Source organism: Equus asinus, chromosome X (assembly GCF_041296235.1).
Source record: "Equus asinus isolate D_3611 breed Donkey chromosome X, EquAss-T2T_v2, whole genome shotgun sequence".
NCBI classification, from domain to species: Eukaryota; Metazoa; Chordata; class Mammalia; order Perissodactyla; family Equidae; genus Equus; species Equus asinus.
Window position 1 is genome coordinate 100,564,282 of NC_091820.1, and position 20,623 is coordinate 100,584,904.

General features: G+C 40.7%; 1 protein-coding gene across 1 annotated transcript in view; it reads right to left on the reverse strand.

Annotated features, from left to right (window-relative positions):
• Positions 1-3,906: 3,906 nt before the first annotated feature.
• MORC4 (MORC family CW-type zinc finger 4) overlaps positions 3,907-20,623 on the reverse strand; it is a 48,473-nt gene continuing 31,756 nt past the window's right edge. Inside the window, exons 12-17 of the mRNA XM_070503181.1 lie at positions 19,156-19,224; positions 18,701-18,752; positions 17,141-17,316; positions 6,052-6,745; positions 5,207-5,490; positions 3,907-4,906 (exon numbers count right to left, since the gene is read on the reverse strand). Coding sequence (XP_070359282.1) covers positions 4,753-4,906; positions 5,207-5,490; positions 6,052-6,745; positions 17,141-17,316; positions 18,701-18,752; positions 19,156-19,224 — 1,429 coding nt within the window. The 3' untranslated portion in view covers positions 3,907-4,752. The remainder of the gene's footprint in view (positions 4,907-5,206; positions 5,491-6,051; positions 6,746-17,140; positions 17,317-18,700; positions 18,753-19,155; positions 19,225-20,623) is intronic.

Below are 20,623 nucleotides of genomic sequence, written 5' to 3' on the forward strand. Positions count from 1 at the left end.
GCCTAAGATACGTCAGGAGTTAGGGATGTCCTTGTAAATAAGCACAAGTTATTCTTTTGGGGAAATGCACTTGACTTAGCCTGAGCTCACCCCCAGCTTTCCTGAGTATGCCTCCATGCTTCACTCCCAACACAGTCCTACAGAAAGAGGTTTTAACTCATAGCACAGAACTCTGCAATACATTCTATCTGGAGATTGCCTTGGGAACTGAGAGCCTGCCAATTAAGCTTCTGCCTCTAAATCGCAATCACTGGACACGGGCAAGCAAATCTTCCTGTCCTCCGGAAGGTGCCCATTTGCTCATCCAACAAGCATGGACTTATTTCCTAACATATGCCAAGAACTTACCTCCCTGAGGCTTGTTCTGTCTATTCTTTGCTTAGGAAAAGCTCCTCTTTCTTCTCTTCAAATAAAACGATCACTACTCTTGGAAAAACTGAATGAAGACTCCTCAGAAATTTTTTCCCCTTTTTAGTTCTCTCTCAAGATCTGGGCTCCATAGACTTATACTGATTATATTAGGTAATTCTCAGCATTTTAAAATCCCATGCTAGGGAGCTTCCTTTTGATAATATTCAGAATGTTCGAGGTAGAGAATACCCATATTCCCCTTCTCCTTTGGCAGCCTTAAATTACCCAAATCAAAGATCTGCCAGAGAGAAACCTTAGGTCACTCCGGCTTACAGCGATTGCCCCCTGTATCCCATAGTATTTTCTCAGTCTTTCATTTTTAGAGTTTAATGTCCAGGATTGTTACCTACCTCACTCATACTGTATTTATCCAACCCCTTCTATAAATGGGGCACTGTTGTAGGCTCTTGAGGGAGATGGAGATACGAACAAAACACAGCTCCCATCATTAACAATTATTTATTGACTATCTACTGTATACCAGGTACTATAATAAGCTCTGGGGTACAGTGATTGGCAAAAACAAGCATGACCCTTCCCATCAGGGAACTTTTTAATCAAAGAGGCAGACAGGGACTGTGTGTTGTGTTCACCACTGTATATCACACAGCATGTGGTAGGTACCCAGTATTTGTTGAATGAGTGAAAGTGAACAGCCAAATACATACTTGCAAATTGTGAGAAGTGCTATGAATTAAACAAAATAGGACATAGTGATAGAACAGGGTAAACAGAGAAAAAAAGGCTGCCAGGGAAGGCCTGTCTGAGAAAGTTGACACACTAAGACCTGAAGGATGAGGAATAGTCAGCCATGCCAAGATTGCAGATACGAGCGTCGTAGGAGAGGAACAGTATGGGTAAAGGCTCTGTGGTAAGAGGGAGCCTGACATGTTTCAGTGGGAAGACCACAATGAGCAAGGGGAAAAGGGAGATATGAGGAAGAGTTGCAAGAGCCAATGTAGGCAGGGGTCTTCTAAGACATCGTAGGGAGTATGGATTTTATTCTAAGTGCAGTGAGAAGTCATTGAAGGCCTTTAAGCAGGGAGTCATGCAATCGGATTTGTTTTTTTAAATAACTTTGGCTGTAGCGATAAGACAATGGCAAGGACAAGAGTGGAAGCAAGGGCGCCAGTCGGGAGTTGCAGTTATCCATGGGAGAAGACGGTAGTTTGGACCAAGGAAGCTGTGGTAAAAGCAAGTGGAGTCAAGATACACTTTGGAAACAGAAGTGACAGACTTTCGGACAGACTGGATGTGGGGGACTATAGAAGAGGAAAATTAGGGATGACTTCCAGGTTTCTAGCTTATGTGACTGGTGGGTGGAGGTGCCATTTTCTAAAATTAGGAAAATTGGGGGAAGGAACTGTCGCAGGGTGTGTGTGTCACTGTTTATTTCTACCATGGTTTATTTGAAATGCCTGTGAGGCATGTAAGTGTAAATGTCAAGCAGACAGTTGAATATTTGAATCTGAAGCTTTCTAACAGGGAAGACAGGACAAGGAAGTTGATGACAAGAGCCTTATCAGTGACACAAGACTTACATGTTCAAAGAAAAGGTGATGTCTGGCTGGGTTAATCAGAGGAATTTTCAGAAAAAAGGTGACATTTGAGCCAAAGGAAAGATGAGGAGGGAGAACATTCCAGGTAAAGGGAATGGAATAGCAAAGGTGAAGGAGAAAATCTCAAGGCAGGCTCAGAAACTGAAAAATAACAGTTCAGTTTGGATGGAACATGGTTTGTGTTTGGAATGTTGGAAGATGAGTCTAGAGAGCATGGTTGAACCCAGATGGGAATTTGTATTGCACTAAGTGAGCACTAGCAAGCCTTTGAGCAGAGGCGTAATCTGATGAGGTCATCAAAAGCAACTAAGTGACAGTCAGTAGGGTGGATTAAAGGAATGAGAATAGGAGGAAAGGCAGACCGATTAAGAATCTATTTCAATTATCAAGGCATGAGGTAATAAGGATGTACATGTTGATTGTGGAAATGGACAGTCAAAGGGCAAATGTGAGAGACATCTGAAAGGGGAATCGTGATTATCTTAACCCAGCAGGACAGCCAGGAGGAGGCACCCACTCTTTTCTTCTGAATGTCTTGCCTCCGCACTATATTATGAGCTCTGGTAAGGCTGGGTGACACTTCAGTCTCTCCACTGTGCATTTAACGTTAGTTAAAGGGACTTCATGCTGGTATGGTTTCATTGTAAATAGGTAACAAAGGGTAGCTCAGGTATTGTAGTAAACGGACTCACAAAGGTAACTCGCTGGAAGCAGCAGCATGTGGTTGGGACAAGGAAATGAGCTGAAAGCACTAGTAAAGATGAGTTAAAGTTTTCCATCTTTTTCTTTTTAAAGCCCAATTGCCTGTACTCCTTCGTACTCTGCCCCCTCGCTCACCACACACACACACATAGAGTCACAGGCTGAACCTTCAATGCTCTGAATTTTTTCCTACTACACCCTCCCATCCCCATTGTCCATATCTGTGCAAAACCCCACCTTTTCACAGCCCCATGTGAAGAACAAGTGTCACTGAGATTGGGGAGTGTGCTCCCCCTTCTCTCAGTAATAGTCATACTCAGACAGCTGGGGCCTTCCATATCACAGTCCAAATGTCTGACATCAGAGGTAATCACTGGTGGGCTGGAGCTGCAGTGAGGTGAGCTAAGGGGGCAGGGAATCTTTAAGTACTCATGCAGTGGCGAAGCCCGGCTCCGGCCTCCCCCTATTCCTTGCAGTCTCACTGGAATATCTATGATGGGCCTCCTTTCAAAGGAAGTAAAGTAAGTTTGGGAGAGTTTTCTGAAGTAACTCGGCAGAGGAGAAACAAAACAAATATTCAAAACACTCCTCTAGACTAGCTAATCCTTTTGTGATTGCTGGATCCCACCTCCCTTTGATTACTTCTCCTTTACTTCCTATTTTTCACTCTTGGTATATTTTTATGTGTCCACTGTTCCGCGTCTTTCGAAGAGTACCCTGAGCTCTTTGAAAAGTATGTGTTGTATAAATACAATAAAGCAATGAATAAATAAAATGTCTACTTCTCCAAGAGTGTAAGTCTTACTCTTTCTGATAGTATGAGATGTACCCCTCACCCGGCACCAGCCTGAAAAGTGGCTGGGTGGTGTATTCTGGGGGAGAGCACACAGCTCTCCCCGCTCTGAAACAGCTCCCCCACTACTGGAAATCCCACAGTCAGGTGATGCATATTTCCCTGAATTTGAACCTTGAAGATTTCTTTTTCAAGAATCCCTTATTAAAATGCAAATCCCACAGTGGGGGGGTGGGTGAATGGGTCATGATTTAACCTTAGTTCCCTTTACATTAACCCATCACTCCTACCAAACACATTTTTCACATTCTGGCTTGTTCCGTGCCCTTGTTCATGCTATTCTTCCAGAGGTAATGCTAAACATAACATAAATTATAAATATATAATTATCTTACATTTTCACACAGTCTCTCATTTGATATCTAAATCCAAGCCTACTCATTCTTTTTTAAAACAATTTATTTTTTCCAATTTAAGAAGAATAACAGGTTTATTATAGAAAATTTGAAAAAAGCAGGAAGATAGGAAGAAGAAAAAATATCAACCATAGTCCTACTACCTAAAGAACAACCGCTGTTAACAGTGTGCTCACGCTCATTCTTTAAACCAACCTTAGTTTAGGTCCCGTTTCTGATGTGGCGTCTTCCTTGAACTACCCCCTAGAACTTTTCTATCATGTCTGTACCACTCACTTGTACAAGTTAGTTAACTTGGTGTGTATCTTGTGTTTCCAACCGGATTGTTAGATCGTTGAAGGCTGAAACCATGAATTATACTTCTTAATTTATCCCCAATCACCTAGTACATTGGACCCAGTATTTGCTGACTGATTTAACCTAAATTAATACTAACCATTTCAGAAAGAATAAGAAATAGGCAAAGTATCTAAGTCATGAAAATTAAAGCTTTCAGGTCACCTGGTTTGGCAACTACTGCTTTTCCATTCCTGGAACTCTTAAAAGCCTATTTAACTAGCCTCTTTCTCCACACCAAAACTGAATAAGAAGCAGACTGATTAAGAGCCAGGAATTACTCAGGGATTCTCTATATAAGGCATAAAGGTGAAAGAGAGAGAGAAGTGGGGGAGGGAGGAAAGGAGAGAGGAGAGAAGGGAAGGATAGAGAAGAGACAAAGGGAGAGAAGAGAAGGGTAAAGAAGAAAGAAGTGTAAAGAACAAAAGGGGAGAGAAGAGTGAGGGGTAGAGAGGAGACAAGGGCAGAGAAGAGAGGAGGGTAGAGAAGAGAAGGCTAGAGAAGAGAAAGGTACATAGAGTATATAGTCTGGTGCTCAATCCAGTATGTGATTTGCCTCCAGCACTGTATACAGGATCCCATCCACTTGTTCTGAGTCAAACCCGATCTCACGAAGCTCCAAGTGAGGGAGGACAGAAGTAAGGAGATAGCTGACGTGGATACGCAGTCGCGTAAGCTTTGCCAAAGCCCTGTATGATGGAGTGAGGGGGCAGGAGAAGAGATGACATGAAGTCATTAGCCAAAAGAACACCATGAAGCTCCTTAAAAATGGGCCTACATTTCTCAACAATTACGTTTCCATTAGTCAGAAAGAAAGAAGAAAGCACAATGCCACCATGCGCAGGGAGACTAGCTGCTGCTCTCTAAGAAGTAATTCCTCAATTCTCGGCGGCCTACGAATTAATTAAGGTTTCCTCCCTTAACTAGGGGTCCTAAGGGATGCTTCCCATTAGCACTCACAAGCTGATAGCTAAACCCTAGTAATTAACCTTTCTAGGTCATCTCCCTCTGGGGTCCGGTAGGAGACCTGAGCCTTCTGCAGAACTTCCAGGTGTGTCTCTGTCTCCTTCAGTTTCTCTTTTAGTTCTTGCTTTTCTTCTTTGGTTCTTTCCAGCTCAGCTTTCAGAATCTGGAACTCAGCCTGGCGATAGCCCATGTGTTTCTTGCTCCAATACAAGCCTTCTGTCTCCTGGGTACTATAGGTCACCAATTCATGTTGGACTTTCTTAAATTCAGAATGCCAGTGATTCCTCTCCTGTTCCAGCTCCTCCACCTGCAGTCCAAGAAATACAAAATCAGTTGACCTCACAAGCTATGAGAGTGCCAAAAATTCTAGCTAATACATTCACTCTGTGATTCCTCTATACATATTCCTCTACTTACGGACCTTTTCTTTTTTTGGGGGGGGGGGGGGCAGGAAGATTAGCTCTGAGCTAACTGCTGCCAATCCTCCTCTTTTCGCTGAGGAAGACTGGCCCTGAGCTAACATCCGTGTCCATCTTCCTCTACTTTCTATGTGGGACGCCTACCACAGCATGGCTTGCCAAGCGGTGCCGTGTCCACACCCGGGATCCGAACCGGTGAACCCTGGGCCGCCGAAGCAGAACGTGCGCACTTAACCACTGCGCCGCCGGGCTGGCAACTTACGGACCTTTTCAATCCCAAAATATGGGAGGGATGCCCATCAGGGTTCACTCAATCTGAGACATACCACAGAATGATTCAATGGCTTATTTTGTTTAAAGGCCTCAGAACATGAAATCATCAGAGCTCCAACTCTCTGGACCCTTGGTTACAATGATCTCTTATTCCTGTGGTAAGGTGTTACCCTCACCTTTTGCTGGAACAAATTCCGTTCAGCCAAAACACGTTCCAATTTTTCCGTGGTTCTTTTCAGTTCTTCCAGCTCTCTTTGGTTCTTCATCTTTGGCGTATTACGACCTCCAGCCTCCTCATAGCCTCTTCCTTTCTCCCCAGTTGCTGCAGCCGGGGTTGCAGCAGAGGCCACAGAAGAATAAGGCACTGGGGTCCAGGATTCAACCGCTCTTCTTCTCTCAGCAAGCTCCTCCCTGTTAAAGGGGATCAGCTGAATGGGAGCTCCTGAATCTCGAACACCCTTTGCAACACCGACAACAGCTACAAAAGGTCCCTTGTTTACTTCTTCCTTGTTTATGTTTGTGGTGCCTCTGTTAGATTCTTCTGCTACCAATCTTGGCATCTGATCTTCTAATTCTTCAGGCAGCAGGGACCCCTGGTGTTGGTCTTGGGCCCCTGAATACAGAGCTGAAACCTCCCTATTCTGACTGGTGTTCTTACTTGCTTCTGGGTACTCTGGCGAAAGGTATGGTGGTGTGCTTCTCTCAGAACTAGATTTATCATGGCTGTTCTCCCCTTCTGGGTAGGCAACAGCTGCCTCTGCCCTTCTGTAAGGGCCAGGCATGGAATAATCTAGAGGAAGTGCTGTCATCTCATTCTGGAGCCTTCTTCGTTTCTCCACAGGTTCCTCACCCAGGATCCATTTGTACTTACTGCAAGAAGAAGAGGAAATTAAATTTGAAGCTGTCACAAGACAGGCTAAGTATATTCTTATTCTATGGAGCCCCTCTTCAAATGTCCCATATTAAAACTGACTCTAGCTGTTATTTCAGGTTAGGAATACAACTTTATCCCCAAACCCCAACCCCTTCACTCATGTAATTTGCTGAGACAGCAATTGGTCTTAAGGGAGAGATGAATTTGAAAGGTATGAAGAGTCAGCGTCTGGATAACAGGACCAGGTTGACCTTGGTAAGAATTGTGAAAATAGGATTGAAACTAGCCTGACTTAGAAGTTTCCAAAATGCAAGAAAAGGAAGGAAAGCAAAAAAATACATATGCAAAATCTTCTAACAGGAGAATGGAAAAAAAGGCCATAAAAAGCCTATTGGAATATGTGGAGGAGAACCGAGCCAGCTCGTTAATTTTAAAGTGTCACAAAGACCGTCTGGTATCAAAGACATACATATCTTTTACATCACAATAGAACACCATAGAATTTCTTTGCCAGCCAACTGGATTGTGGGTATTGCCCATTACTCACTCATAAAAGTTAATTAAAACACAGGGCCCTGGTCAGAAACAAACTGAATCAGCCAATTCAAGTCATTTCCCTCTTCCGGCAAAAGAGTCCCCCTCTGTCAAGACAAACAGGCACTCCCTCAGTTCTTCAGAGAAGTCCAGGATGGTGACCTAGGATCACCTTCCATTTCTGGATGCTCTATCCACTAAGTGTTGAAGGAACTGACCAAACAATTGGCGCCAGTGAAATCCACAGGCAATTTTACAGCATGGAGCAGGACAGGACCCCCATTTTTACCCTCATAACTATTCTGCCTTCTCTGCAGAAAATCAAGAAATCTCAAGGTGAAAAATCAACTTTCAAATCTTCAATGTGCAAGTGTCAGGCAAGCGATTGGCCACCTCACAATATTTCAAGGCTGCCCATATTTTTCTGCAATTTCTGAGAACATCTGTAAGACACCTCAAACCCTAGCTTCTTATAACTCCCTGAATAGTCTTCAAAACTAGTGTTCACCCAGAAATAAAACTGGTTTGCTATCTTAATAGATCTTGTCATGTTAGCCTTATGGGGAAACAAAAGGATTTAGGGGCTATGTAAAAACAAAAGTATCTGTCTTTCAACACGTGTAAGGGCCACTGCCGGTAGTCCATGTAGCTGTGGTACTGAGGAAGACAGTAAAACAATCAACTGACAAGCATGACGGAACGGTATATGCAACAGCAAAGTTTTATGAAAGGCAATTCAAGTCAAATTATCTGTCTTCTTTTCCTTTTCCCACCTCTAAGGGTTCTGTCTTGAATTCTCTTCTCTCCTCTCCCTACATTTCTTTCTTTGGTAATCTCATACAACTTCTTGGCTATAACCTCTGAGTGGTAACTCCAAGTCATTCCCCCAGCCCTGTTCTCCAGTACTGAATTCCCAATTGCTTGTCATGCACATTTCCTCCTGAAGGCCCCACTGGTATCTCACTCAGTATGGATAAACTGACCCTTCATTTTCACCTTCAAACCTGCTCCCTTTCCTAGGTTTCCTATTTGTGTACAATGCCATCAAACTCTCAGTAATTTTACATAATTCTACCACTATCAATACTCAAGTTCAAGCTCTCATTACCACTCTTGGAAGCAATGGCTTCCTCCAGGCTCCCCTTCTCTCACCTGCAGATCACCCACTGCCAAGTTAATCTTCCTAAGGCATTGCTCTGATTAGGTCACTCCCCTATTTGAAATCTTTATCTATTGCTCCCCACAACATAAAATCTCAAATGTCTTAAGTTGGTATTGAAGTTTTTCCATTACAAAACATAAGAAACATTTGTTGAGGACTTACTCTGTGCCAGACAGTATGATAAGTGCTTATGTGTATGGCCTTACTCATTCCTCCCAATAACCCTGAGGTAGGTGGTACTATTATGTTCATTTTTAAAGAGGATGCTTAGGACTAGAGAGGTTAGCTAACTTTCTCGAGGTCATGTAGCTAGTAAGTGGCAGAGGTAGGACATAATTTGGCCCTAGCTTTATCTCTTACTATTTCCCTTCAAAAACACCAGGCAAACAGAATGCCCCACGATTTCTCATGCTGCTTCTTTTGATTGAAATGCCCTTTTCCTCCGCAATACCACACGTCTAAGTCCAGCTCAAATGCTACTTATGAATTCCTACAGTGCTCTAGCATTCTCTTATAATATGTATCACTTTCTATTGTGTGCATGTGTGGGTATGGGGGTGTGTGTGTGTATTGTAGGGTCCCTACTAAAGTATGAGTTCCTTCACAGAAGGGAACTTAACTAACTGCTGGATGGCGATGAGGGAACAATATTTTGCGCATAAGAGGTAATCAAAAAGGAACTTTTATGTGAATGAGAGAAAAATAAGTGGATTTTACTTATTGGTTCTATAAATACTTATTAGTTCTATAAGTAAACGTCTGGTTCTTCCCTCTAGGAATCGACTCTTATTCCAGACCTGTATTCACTCATTTAGTAAAGATTAATCTAGGGTTTACATACCAGGGATTCTTTTCCAACTATATAGTTTCTTCTCTCTTTCTTCCTTTTTGTCATATTCCTCCATGTCTGTCTGCAGAGAAGCCAGCTGATATTTTGACAGGGATTGCACTCAATCTGTAGCTCAATTTGGGGAGTATCATCTTAACATTAAATCTTTTGATCCACAAACATGAAATGTATTCCCATTTCCTTAGGTCTTCTAAATCTTGTTCAACAATTTTGTAGTTTCCAGTATACAAGTCTCGATTGCACTTCTGTTAAATTCATTCCCAAATATTTCTGAAGCTACCGTAAATGGTATTGTTTTATTAATTTTCGTTGTTCTTTTCAGAGTCAACTTTTGGTTTCACTGATTTTCTCTGGTGCTTTTTCTATTCTCTATTTCCATTCTGATCTTTGTTATTTCCTTCTTTCAGCTTGATTTGAGATTAGCTTGCTGTTGGTTTTTTAGAGTTTTAAGGTGGAAGTTTAGGTTGTTGATTTGAGATCTTTCTTCAATTTTAATATAAGCATTCACAAATATAATTTTCCATCTGAGTACTTCTTTAGTTTCATTCCACAAGTTTAGGTATATTTTGTTTTCATTTACATCTTCTCAAGGTATTTTCTAATTTCCCTTGTGATTTCTTCTTTTATTCATTTGTTATTTTGGAGTGTGTTATTTAATTTCCACATATTTGTGAATCTCCCAAATTTCCTTCTGTTGTTGATTTCTAATTTAATTGCTTTGTGGTTGGAGAACAACCTTTGTATGATATCAATCCTTTCAAATTTATAAATTTATTGAGTTTTTTTGTTTTTTTAAAAGATTGGCACCTGAGCTAACAACTGTTGCCAATCTTTTTTTTTCCCCCCCCGCTTTATCTCCCCAAATCCCCCCGGTACATAGTTGTATATCTTAGTTGCAGGTCCTTCTAGTTGTGGCATGTGGGATGCCACCTCAACACGGCCCGATGAGTGGTGCCATGTCCACACCCAGGATCCGAAGCGGCGAAACCCCGGGCCGCTGTAGCGGAGCATGCAAACTTAACCACTTAGCCACGGGGCCAGCCCTGAGTTTTGTTTTATGGTCTAATATACGGTCTATCCTGGAGAATATTTCACATGCACTTGAGAAGAATATGCTGTATGGGGGTGAAGTGTTCTGCATATGTCTGTCAGGTCCAGTTGGTTTATCACATTCTTCAACTCTTCTATTTCCTTGTTGATCATCTATCTGTCCATTACTGAAAGTGGGGTATTGAGGTCTCCAACTATTATAGTTAAATTGCCTATTTTTCCTTTCAATTCTGTCTGCTTTTGCTTCATGCATTTTGGGGGTTCTGTTGTTAGGTCTATATATGGGTATAATTATTATATCTTCCTGATGGACTTTATCACTATAAAATGTCCCTCTCTATATCTAGTAACATTTCCTAATTAAAGTCTATTTTGTCTGATATTAGTATAACCACTCCAGCTCTCTTAACAGTTGCTGTTTGCACGCTATTATCTCTTTCCATCCTTTTATTTTCAACCTATTTGTATCTTTTTTGTTTTTGTGAGGAAGACTGGCCCTGAGCTAACATCTGTTGCCAATCCTCCTCTTTTTGCTTGAGGAAGATTGTCGCTGAGCTAACATCTGTGCCAGTCTTCCTCTATTTTTTGTGGGATGCCGCCACAGCATGGCTTGCCAAGCAGTGCTAGGTCCACGCCCAGGATCTGAACGTGTGAACCCCAGGCTGCCGAAGTGGAGTGTATGAACTGAACCACTTCACCACCAGGCCGGTCCCCTATTTGTATCTTTGAATCTAAAGTATGTCTCCTGTAAATAGTGCATTTGGATATGTTTTAAAAATCCAATCTGATAATCTCCATCTTTTGATTATTTAATTTAGTCACATTTAATGTTAATGTTATAGTTGATATGACAGAATTTATGTCTGCTATTTAGCTTTGTTTTCTACATGTGTCATGCCTTTGTTCCTTTCTTCCTGGAACTACTATTCCTCTTCGCATGTTATATGGATATTTTTTAGTTTAACGTTTACAAATCTAACAATACATTGCTATAATTATTACTTTTTGTAATGTTATATCTATTGAGGAAGCTGAGAGAAGACAACAGAGCAAGTACACATTTATAATATTTATAGTTTGCTAAATCAACCATCTTATTTTTCCATTTCTAATTTTCTTCATTTCTTACTGTGGATCTGAGTTACCATCTGGTGTTATTTCCTTACTCCAACAGAGCTTTGCTCCCACCCACTTCCTTTGTGCTGTTATTGTCAAACATTTTACATTTCTAGGTGAGCCCAACAATAAAATTATATACATATATGAAATTATACACAAATTTATACATATTGTTTCATGCAATTATTCCTTGAATTGGTTAAGAATAGAAAGAGGAAGAAATATACTATTATAGTGTCTTTTATAAATAATTACAGTTACCATTGTCAGTATTATTTTTTCATGTGAATCTGAGTTACTATCTGGGTCCCTTGCTTTCAGCCTAAAGAACTCCTTTTAGTATTTCTTGTATGGCAGTTTTGCTAGAAACAAATTCTACCAGCTTTTGTTTATCTGGGAATGTATTTATTGCACCTTCATTTTCTAAAGATAGTTTTACTGGATTTAAGATTCTTGGTTAACAGTGTTTCTTTCAGTACTTTGCATATGTCATCCCACTGCCTTCTGGTCTGCATTGTTTCTAATGAAAGGTCAGCTGTTAATCTTATTGGAGCTCTCTTTTACATGATGGATATTTTTCCTCTTTCTGCTTTTAAGATTTCTTTCTTTGCCTTTGGCTTTCAATATTTTTACAATATTTTGACTGTATGGCTGTGACTTTCTTTGAGGTTATCCTCTTTTGAGTTTGTTGAGCTTCTTGGATGTGTAGATTAAGGTTTTTCATCAAATTTGGGAACTTTTCAGCTATTATTTCTTTGAATATTTTTTCTACCCCTTTTCCTCCCTCTCTTCTTGTACTCCTATCTTGCATATGTTGGTGCACTTAATGGTGTCTCACAGTTCTCTGATGCTCTGTTCATTTTTCTTCATTCTTTTTTCTCTCTGTTCTTCAGATAGCATAACCTAAAATTGATATATCCTTCAAGTTTGCTGATTCATTCTTTTGCCAACTCCAATTTGCTGTTGAGTTCCTTTAGTGAAATGTTCCTGTTCATGTTAGTTATTATACCTTCCACCTCCAGAATTTCCATTTTGTTCTTTTTAAAAATAATTTCTGTCCCTTTATTGATATTCTCTACTTAATGAGACATGGTTCCCTTTAGTTCTTTAAACATATTTATAATGGCTGCTTTGAAGTCTTTGCTAAATTCAACTTCTGTGTCAGGTTTGAACTGCCTGTTTCTTTTTTTTTCTTATGTACAGGTCACACTTTCCTGTTTCTTTGTATGTCTCATAATTTTCTGCTGACAACTGACTATTTTCAATAATATGGTATAGCAAACTCTGGACACTGATCCCACCTCCAAGTGGTGGTGGTGGTTGTTGATTTCTTGGTTATTTATTTAGTGTCCTAGCTGAACTGACTGACTACATAAAATCTATTTCCCCTACAGTATGCAGCCTCTGATGTTCCTGCTCAGATTTCTTCTTGATTGTTATCTTTTACCTGGCAATCCATGAGTTACCCCTGGGTCAGCATAGGTCAAATGTTGTCCTTAGGCCCCCTTAGCCAGTTAAATTCTACCTTTTACCACTGGATGTGTGGCTTGGAGGCTGCTATCACAGTCCAAGGAATTTATGCTTCTGCCCCACATTCAGCCAGGTAGTAGTAGCTTGGATTGTCCCTCTCCAATCACCTCTGAAAGGGCATAGCCTTGAGCATGCACCTAGTCTTCCAGAATACGAGGGATATGTATGATTTTATTTTTAAGGCTGGCTTCCCATGAATTGTCCCTGGGTCAGAGTAGCTTATTGTTCAGCCAGTGGTTGCTTAGAGGCTGTGTTTAAGACCCTAGTGCCAGTGAGTTTCCTGCCCTTTGTTGTTTGATCTGTGTGAGGCTTGGGGGCTGCTTTCAAGTCCACCTTATGTCCTGGTCTGATTGCTCCTGAGTGAGCCTTCCTAACCCCCACGGTTGACTATGATCCCAGAAGAGCACTTCCTCATAGTCTTTTTCCTTGCTCCTTCTGTTACCAAACTTCTGATTGCTTGGCCATTTTGCTTTTTGTAACTTGTATCATGGGGTTATGAGTGCCCTCTTAATTGTTCCCTACCAAGATTTCTGTCATTTTTGACAATGCCCTCAGGAATGGAACTCTCCATGATCTATTCCAGATAAAGTCAGTTCCTTCAGGTACAACTAATGAGTTCTTCATCTTTAAGGCCTGCTTCCCTCGTTAAGCAGAACCTCTGTGCCACTGTGCAAGAGCTGAGGGCAGGGACGGTGGCCCACTTCTCTAAGAGTGAAACCTTTTCTTGTGAATGGATGCTGGGATGGTTTTTGGCTTGCTCTTTCTGGCACTAAACTTTTCCCTATAAGTAAGCTGGGGCTGGAGCAATAGGGGTCCAGTATCCTTGGCATGCTGTCCCTAGGTGAGTGCTTCCACTCTCTGAGTAGGGTCTGGGTAGGGGAAGTGAAAGCTGAGTGGGAAAAAGAGACTCAGTCCTCTTGGTTCTGCCTGGAATAGAGCTTCTGCAAGACAGGACTGGGGGAGATGAGAAATGTCAGTGGCCTGCCGCTCCCAGGTAAAATCACAGTTCTAGACTGGGAGCTGGGGAAGAGGGAGCCCCAAACTTCTTGACCATATGTACCTGGATTAGAGCTCCCTGGGGTAGTTTTCATAAAATACAGCTTGGAGGGGGATGGGGGCAGGCTAAATGCCAAAGACTCTTGCTGTTCTTTCTGAGATTTAATAGATTTTCTTGAATGAATGTCTTCTCCATTTGCTATATGCCCCTAGGACAATTTCCAGGAACTTGGAATGACTGTTTTGTTTTAATAATATTTTCCAGTTAAATGGTTATTTGTTGGTGAAAAGAGTCCATCATGCTCCTCGTTTCTCCATTCTGGAAGTCTCTTTCAAAGATCATATTTTAAATATGGTTTAATATTTAAACCATAATTTTACCATAATAGTTAATACTGGCCCCTGAGTCAATCTTATTCATTTGCAAAATTGTTCTTCTATTTCTATCTCATGTTTGTTGCCTCAAATATTTCTTTAAACACATCAGAATGGCTCTCCTCCTCTCCTTCCACCATTAGAGTCTAATTGGATAGGTTTTTTTTTTGGTTATCCTTTTAAAACAAGCACTAGTTAGCCTTTGACATATAACTTACTCCAAGGCTCTCTAAATATCTAAGTAAATTACAGCCACTAAGTCTTGCTTTTGTTGATATGCTTATGGCTATGCTAGACCTTAGTTTGTACCACTCATATGAAACCTAGCATGTACTGAGGATACTTACATATATAAACTTGACTACCACAAGCTCCTTCATCTTTGATTCCATCTCTGCCTTAGAACACTGCCTTTCGTACAGTAAGCACTCAAATATATGTAGAATGAAGGAACAGAAAGGGATCATTTCCTTTAAAAGAATAAGCTATCTCCCCTAAAAGTTTATGCCCATTTACATACTGGCTAAATCTCTTCTTTGTTGCAAGTCCTCCCCTCCCCTTGCTAGATTTGTGAGACTCAAAAAACTGTTTCCAATGACACCTCTGGAGCCCCTGCTAGGTCATATAATCTACTCCACTAGAACTTTTAAAAACTCTTTTGAATAGTGTAGGCTTTATTTTATCTAGAGTTAGAGAGCTGTACAACATGACCCAAGGACCCTTATCAGCTCTAGGTTTTGATAATAACAAAGGAGATTCTTTGTAACTCTTGACTAAACCTATTATTCCATTAAAATTGTTTTACCAGAAAACCCTGTAAATTTTAGTAAACTCTTGAGCACTTTCATTTTCCCCTATCAAAAGGCAGACTCTTTCCAATCAATCTGAATCCCCCTATATTTGTAGCTTGAAATGACATAATCATCATTTACTGACCTCACATATAACATGACATTAGCAGCATCAATTATCATGTATCTCTACTGAAATAATATTATTCTCAAATTAAAATTACACATGAACAGTCAAAGTACTTTACTTGTCCTCTACAGCCAAAACCCTGGATATAGCACTTCCATAAAGACTCATACAGAAATCTCAATAAAGACTGATGAAGTATGCCACCCAATGGATGTACTGCCATACTACACTCATAAAATACACACCTAAACAGATTAGCATCTGTAATCTCATTCAGGTTACCAAACATCACTAGAGTAACAAAAGAAACACTGAAGAAAAGGAAAAGAAGGCTCAGCAGGGTAAAGAGAGTCTTCAAGAGCAATGACACCTTGATATTCCAGTGGCAATTCTCATACATGACCATCTCAAGGAGATCGAGGTAGGGGGTAACAATGTGCTTCAAAAACACACATCACCTTATTGTACACCCCTCCCAACCACAATGAGAGTTGGAAAAACTATGGATGGGAACATGAGAATTATGCTCAAGCCCCTGAGGACTGACGGGACTATATTTCTTACCCCCTCGCTGCATAGTTCAATCTTAGAAATTGGTCCTTTTATATGACTCAGATTCAACCATTAGTTATTGATTACCTACTATCTTCCAAGGTACTGCTATAAACGCTTTCATACAGACTCTCATTTAATTTCTTTAGAGTTTTATTAGTTTTTCTCCTAATAGCTTACTTCCTCTTAAGACTTTTTGTTCATACTGAGGGGGTCATGGGGTTCTTCCAATATCTATAGGGCTTAATTGTGGAAGAATCACTGAATAGGGGACTTGTATACATGTAGAGATGTTTGTTTAGATGAAAAGCTGAAAAGACCCACCTAAGAAGCCAGAAACAGGAAAAAGAATCAGTAACATTGGTGGAAAAAACCAGGAGTTATTTTTACCGTTATGTATTTCATTGCTTCTAACCTATAATATGTTAAGAAGATATTTAAACTAAAAAGGGTCAACAAAAAGTTCACAAGCCACTATGTAATAGTCACGTTATTGCTAACTGTAGAAGCTTCTATTGGAAAGCAACTCTGTACCTGCCCTACGGCTTGGCCCTGCCAGAAGTGAGAAGCATAGTAGAGAGGAGAAAGCAAGTCATAAATAGGAGTCCTGAGTTCCAGTCCAATGGCAGTACAGGGGCACTCATATCTTTCAGTGCTTCAAACACTTCTGATGTTTAAGAAAAAGTATGTTCCTCTGCGTTAAAAAGATGAACAAAATAATATTGATGAGATACTAGAAGATGAACAAGTAAAGCCCAAGACTAAATTTATACTAATAATTTACTCCAGGAAACAATGGACTAGAAGGCTTACCTAACGGCACGAACTGCTAATAGTTATTTTTATATGTGGCCAATATGTGCTAGGCCTATGGGGCCCACGGGACTTCAATATTCCTAAACTTAAAACAAGAAACAGTGCTTATCTATGTAACGTTACCTTACATTTGTACAGCACATTATGCTTTTCAAAGAGTTTTCATGTCCATTATGTCACTTACACAATTTCCAACATAATGTGAATACATAACACATAAAGGAGCATTCATCAGACGATCACCTCAAAAAAGTAAAAACAAAGAAAAGTAGAGAGATAGATAGAAAAAGTTGTCATAGCACTTGTAATGTTGAAAAATTGGGGGTACACGCAACATACAACTTTATCAACCCCAAATGGTGTTTCTTCTTCTGAATTCCATGCTAGGCCTTAGGAAAAACATAAACATGATAACCATACCAACTGACTTCATAGGAAAACAGACCCGAGGCTCACAACTGAAGACAGACTATGTTTTTCACCCACCTGGAAAACTGAAAAACACTCGAATCCAGAGGCTTAAGTTGAAGAGAAGGTGTTTTGCTTTCTTCTCCAACAGAAGGAAGTCGACCAGGGCTATCAATTCCCTCATATCCAACTGTCTTATTATTCAATTCATCCATATCTTGAATAGTAGGGATCTTCAGTGGATTAGTGAATACCTAGCGAAAAAAGAAAAGATTCATGAAAATCCCAATTTCAAACTAAATACCAAAGGTTGAGTCAATCCTTCTGATGCTAGGAGAAAATACTTGCCAAATAAAAAAAAAAACTGTTTCCTACACAAAACAAACAGCACGCAGTAATGTACACTAGAACACTGAACCCAGGCACGTTCAGTTATAACCTTATCAGCTGGACACCAACAGACTTCCCCAACTCACTTATTGGCTCCTAGAGTCATCCCACCCACAAAATAAACTCAGGCCCCCTAATCACTATCTAATGCTCTCTGGTGACCCAGTTTAAGGCTGGGTTTTCATTCCTCTGAGATCTGTGATAAAGATAGGGGTAGAGGGAATAAGCATTGCAGCAACTGTCTGTGCTGGTTTTGGAGAAATGCATGCTAAAGACTAACATAAGTTCATAGTGCACACACACAGAGGCATGCATCTGGGATCTTGTGGGAGAGCCAGCCTATGAAGATAGTATGAACAATGACAGTGAAGGAATATAAAGGGAAGGCAAACTGAATGAGGACAGGGCAGTCCCAGGAAATCTCCCAATCTCTAGATCAGACTATTAAGCCAAGACATGAGGGTATGAAACCTGTTGATTCATATACCTTGGGTCTTGGTAGGATGTCAGAAGAAGAATTAGTATTAAATTGCCTCTATCCTCACCAGTCTGACCTACCCTGATTGAGTGGGTGGAAGGTGGATCTAACATGCCACTAGCAGATATCTCTGGGAAAGAGGGTCAAGAGGAAAATCATGCAGAAAAGCAAGGTTGGGTGGGAAAGATATATGGGTGCCATGGTGGCTGTCAGGAAAGGAGTGTCCCTGAAAGGACGGCCAACCTTATTGCACCCTTCAGCGTCCGGAGCTGGGCACCCATGTCCGAGAGACAGTGCTCCTGAAAATTCAAAACAGCAGAGTCTTCATAAAGCCAGCCAGCCTGAAAGCAGGGATGGGGGAGGGGCACAAAGAACCACCCCTTCTTCCCAAGAGGAATGAGGAAGGAATCACCCCTGAATCCTGGAAGAAAGAAGACTGAGGAAAACTAGAAACTCAACAGGAGCAGCCTGTATGAGGATAGACCATGACCCTGAGTATTCCATGACACCAAATGTGACATTCACACTGTGCAGAATCGGTAATGAATACAAATCTGGGAAATACATGATTTCACTCTTCTGTTTTTGGTGATCTGAACATCAGTAACAGCAGATAAAAGCAAAATCCAAAGATCCAATGAAAAAAAGACCACCAGAACAAATGGTTCATTATTTCTATGCAGCTTTCAAGATTGCTGCTTCCTTCAACCTATGTCCTCTGTTGGGGAAAATTTTGTGTGAGAAAAGGAAGAGGGCAGACTGTCTCTCACCTGGTGGTTCTCATTTTCCACTGTCACCTTCTTCTTCTCAACAGTTTGATCTCTAGGAGAAGATAAAAGTGCTGTTTAGTTCACTCGTGAAATTTCTCAGTCTGAAATGGATTACCAATTATAGAATTAGGTTATAATGTTCCTTCCAAATTAGAAATAGTGTGAGCCTCACCGAGTAACTAAGGGTGCCTTCTTGAACTCTCCTACTAAAGAGAGATTTCAAATGCCCCATCCAAAGAGAAGGCATGTGGAGGGAGGAAGAGACACTAAGGACAATCATTAGTTGAGACATTCAGGAGATGATTACAAGGAACAAAGAATTGGAAGAACAGAGAGGTGAGGAGGGAAATCATTAAAATTCCTCCCCCCAAAATCATCCATTTTCTCAAAACACCCCTATCCTATTAGGAAGGGTCTACTGTGTGATACAGAACACCACCTCAGGTATACTCAACTGTTTCTTAGCTTTGCTCAAGTACAGGTCTTCATCAATGAGTTCTTGTTCCTCTGGAACAGAGCATCTCCTGGAATATGGAGAAGAAATCATTATTTGGAAACAAAATATGCCCTTCACTTTTAACCTTTACTTTCCTCACAACTATGATAAGGCAGGTTAACAACCCTCTAACAGTATAGAGTTCAGATTCCACCCATATTGCAAAACCTGTGTGCAGGTTAACGTGTAACAATTCTTATTTCAAGGCATACTATCAGATAATTATTTTTGGTGCATGTATTACCTTTCTCCCAAGACATTCAAAGTACGCAACAGCTACAAAATTCATATTATCATGGGCAGCATGAAGCATAATCCCTATTTTTACACAGTGAAGTTCAAGCACAAGAGAAACTTGCTTGTCTTGAGACCATAGAAAAGTCTTGCTTGAGAGCCCATACAAAGAGACTATTGCTGAGTCTGGAATCTAAGTCTTTTGCCTCTTATCTATAAGAAAGTAATTCCCAAGGGGCAATCTAGAAGCATGAGAATTCCTAAACCAGGTGATGATGACTGAAGAAGAAAATCAGAGGCTATGACAGAAAGCAGCAATAAGGGACTAGGTGTTTACATCATATACAGAACAGAACAGAGATTAGCAAAGAGGAGGAAAAAAGAGAATTCTATAAATGAAAAGACATTTGATATACGTAAAGCACAAGGAAGAGAATTTTAGGAGTGAAAACTGAAAGGAGTGCTAGAAAATGTGTTCACTGGTCAAAAGTAATCCTAGAAAGAAACAAAAATTAATAATAATTGGAAAGTCTATGTTATACCCATTTTTATAAGGGGGCAAAGTGTCCCGGAAGGCCATGTCTCCTGAACTGAGTGTAAACTGACAGGCGATGCATGGTTCAAAAATGAGACTTCTAAGCACTCAGTGCCATATTCTAATCTCACAATCCCAGCTACTCTCCATGGAGAAGCGCTCAGGCATGTCTGGAGATCTGAAATGTAAAGCCCTTCTCTAATAGTTTACATCTCTTGAAGAGCCAAAGTAAATAAATATGAAAAGCATCCAAAAAATACAAAACAGTATGTGAGCAAACATCAAGAATTAAAAACCACAGGAAGCCAGAGTAAAATCACTGTCAACTACTGTCAACAGGAAAAGTACCACACAAAATACTTAAGCTTCCCAGATGGTTGCGATTTGGGTAGGCAGACAGAATGCAGAAAGTCCCTGTAAGCAAGGGCAATGACACTATCAAGCCATGGAGGAGGGAATAAGCGTGGTATGCGTGGGGAATAGTGAAGCCACAGGCCTAGCTAAAGCACACAGTTTGTGTTAAGATACAATGAAAAATAAGGCTGGTTAGGTAGAGTGGGACCCGTTAGCACAGGGGCTTGAATGCCAGGCTGAAGAGTGTGGACTTGAGATGAAAAGTGTTTTAGAATACAGAGGCAAGTCAGGAGTTATCTCTGGC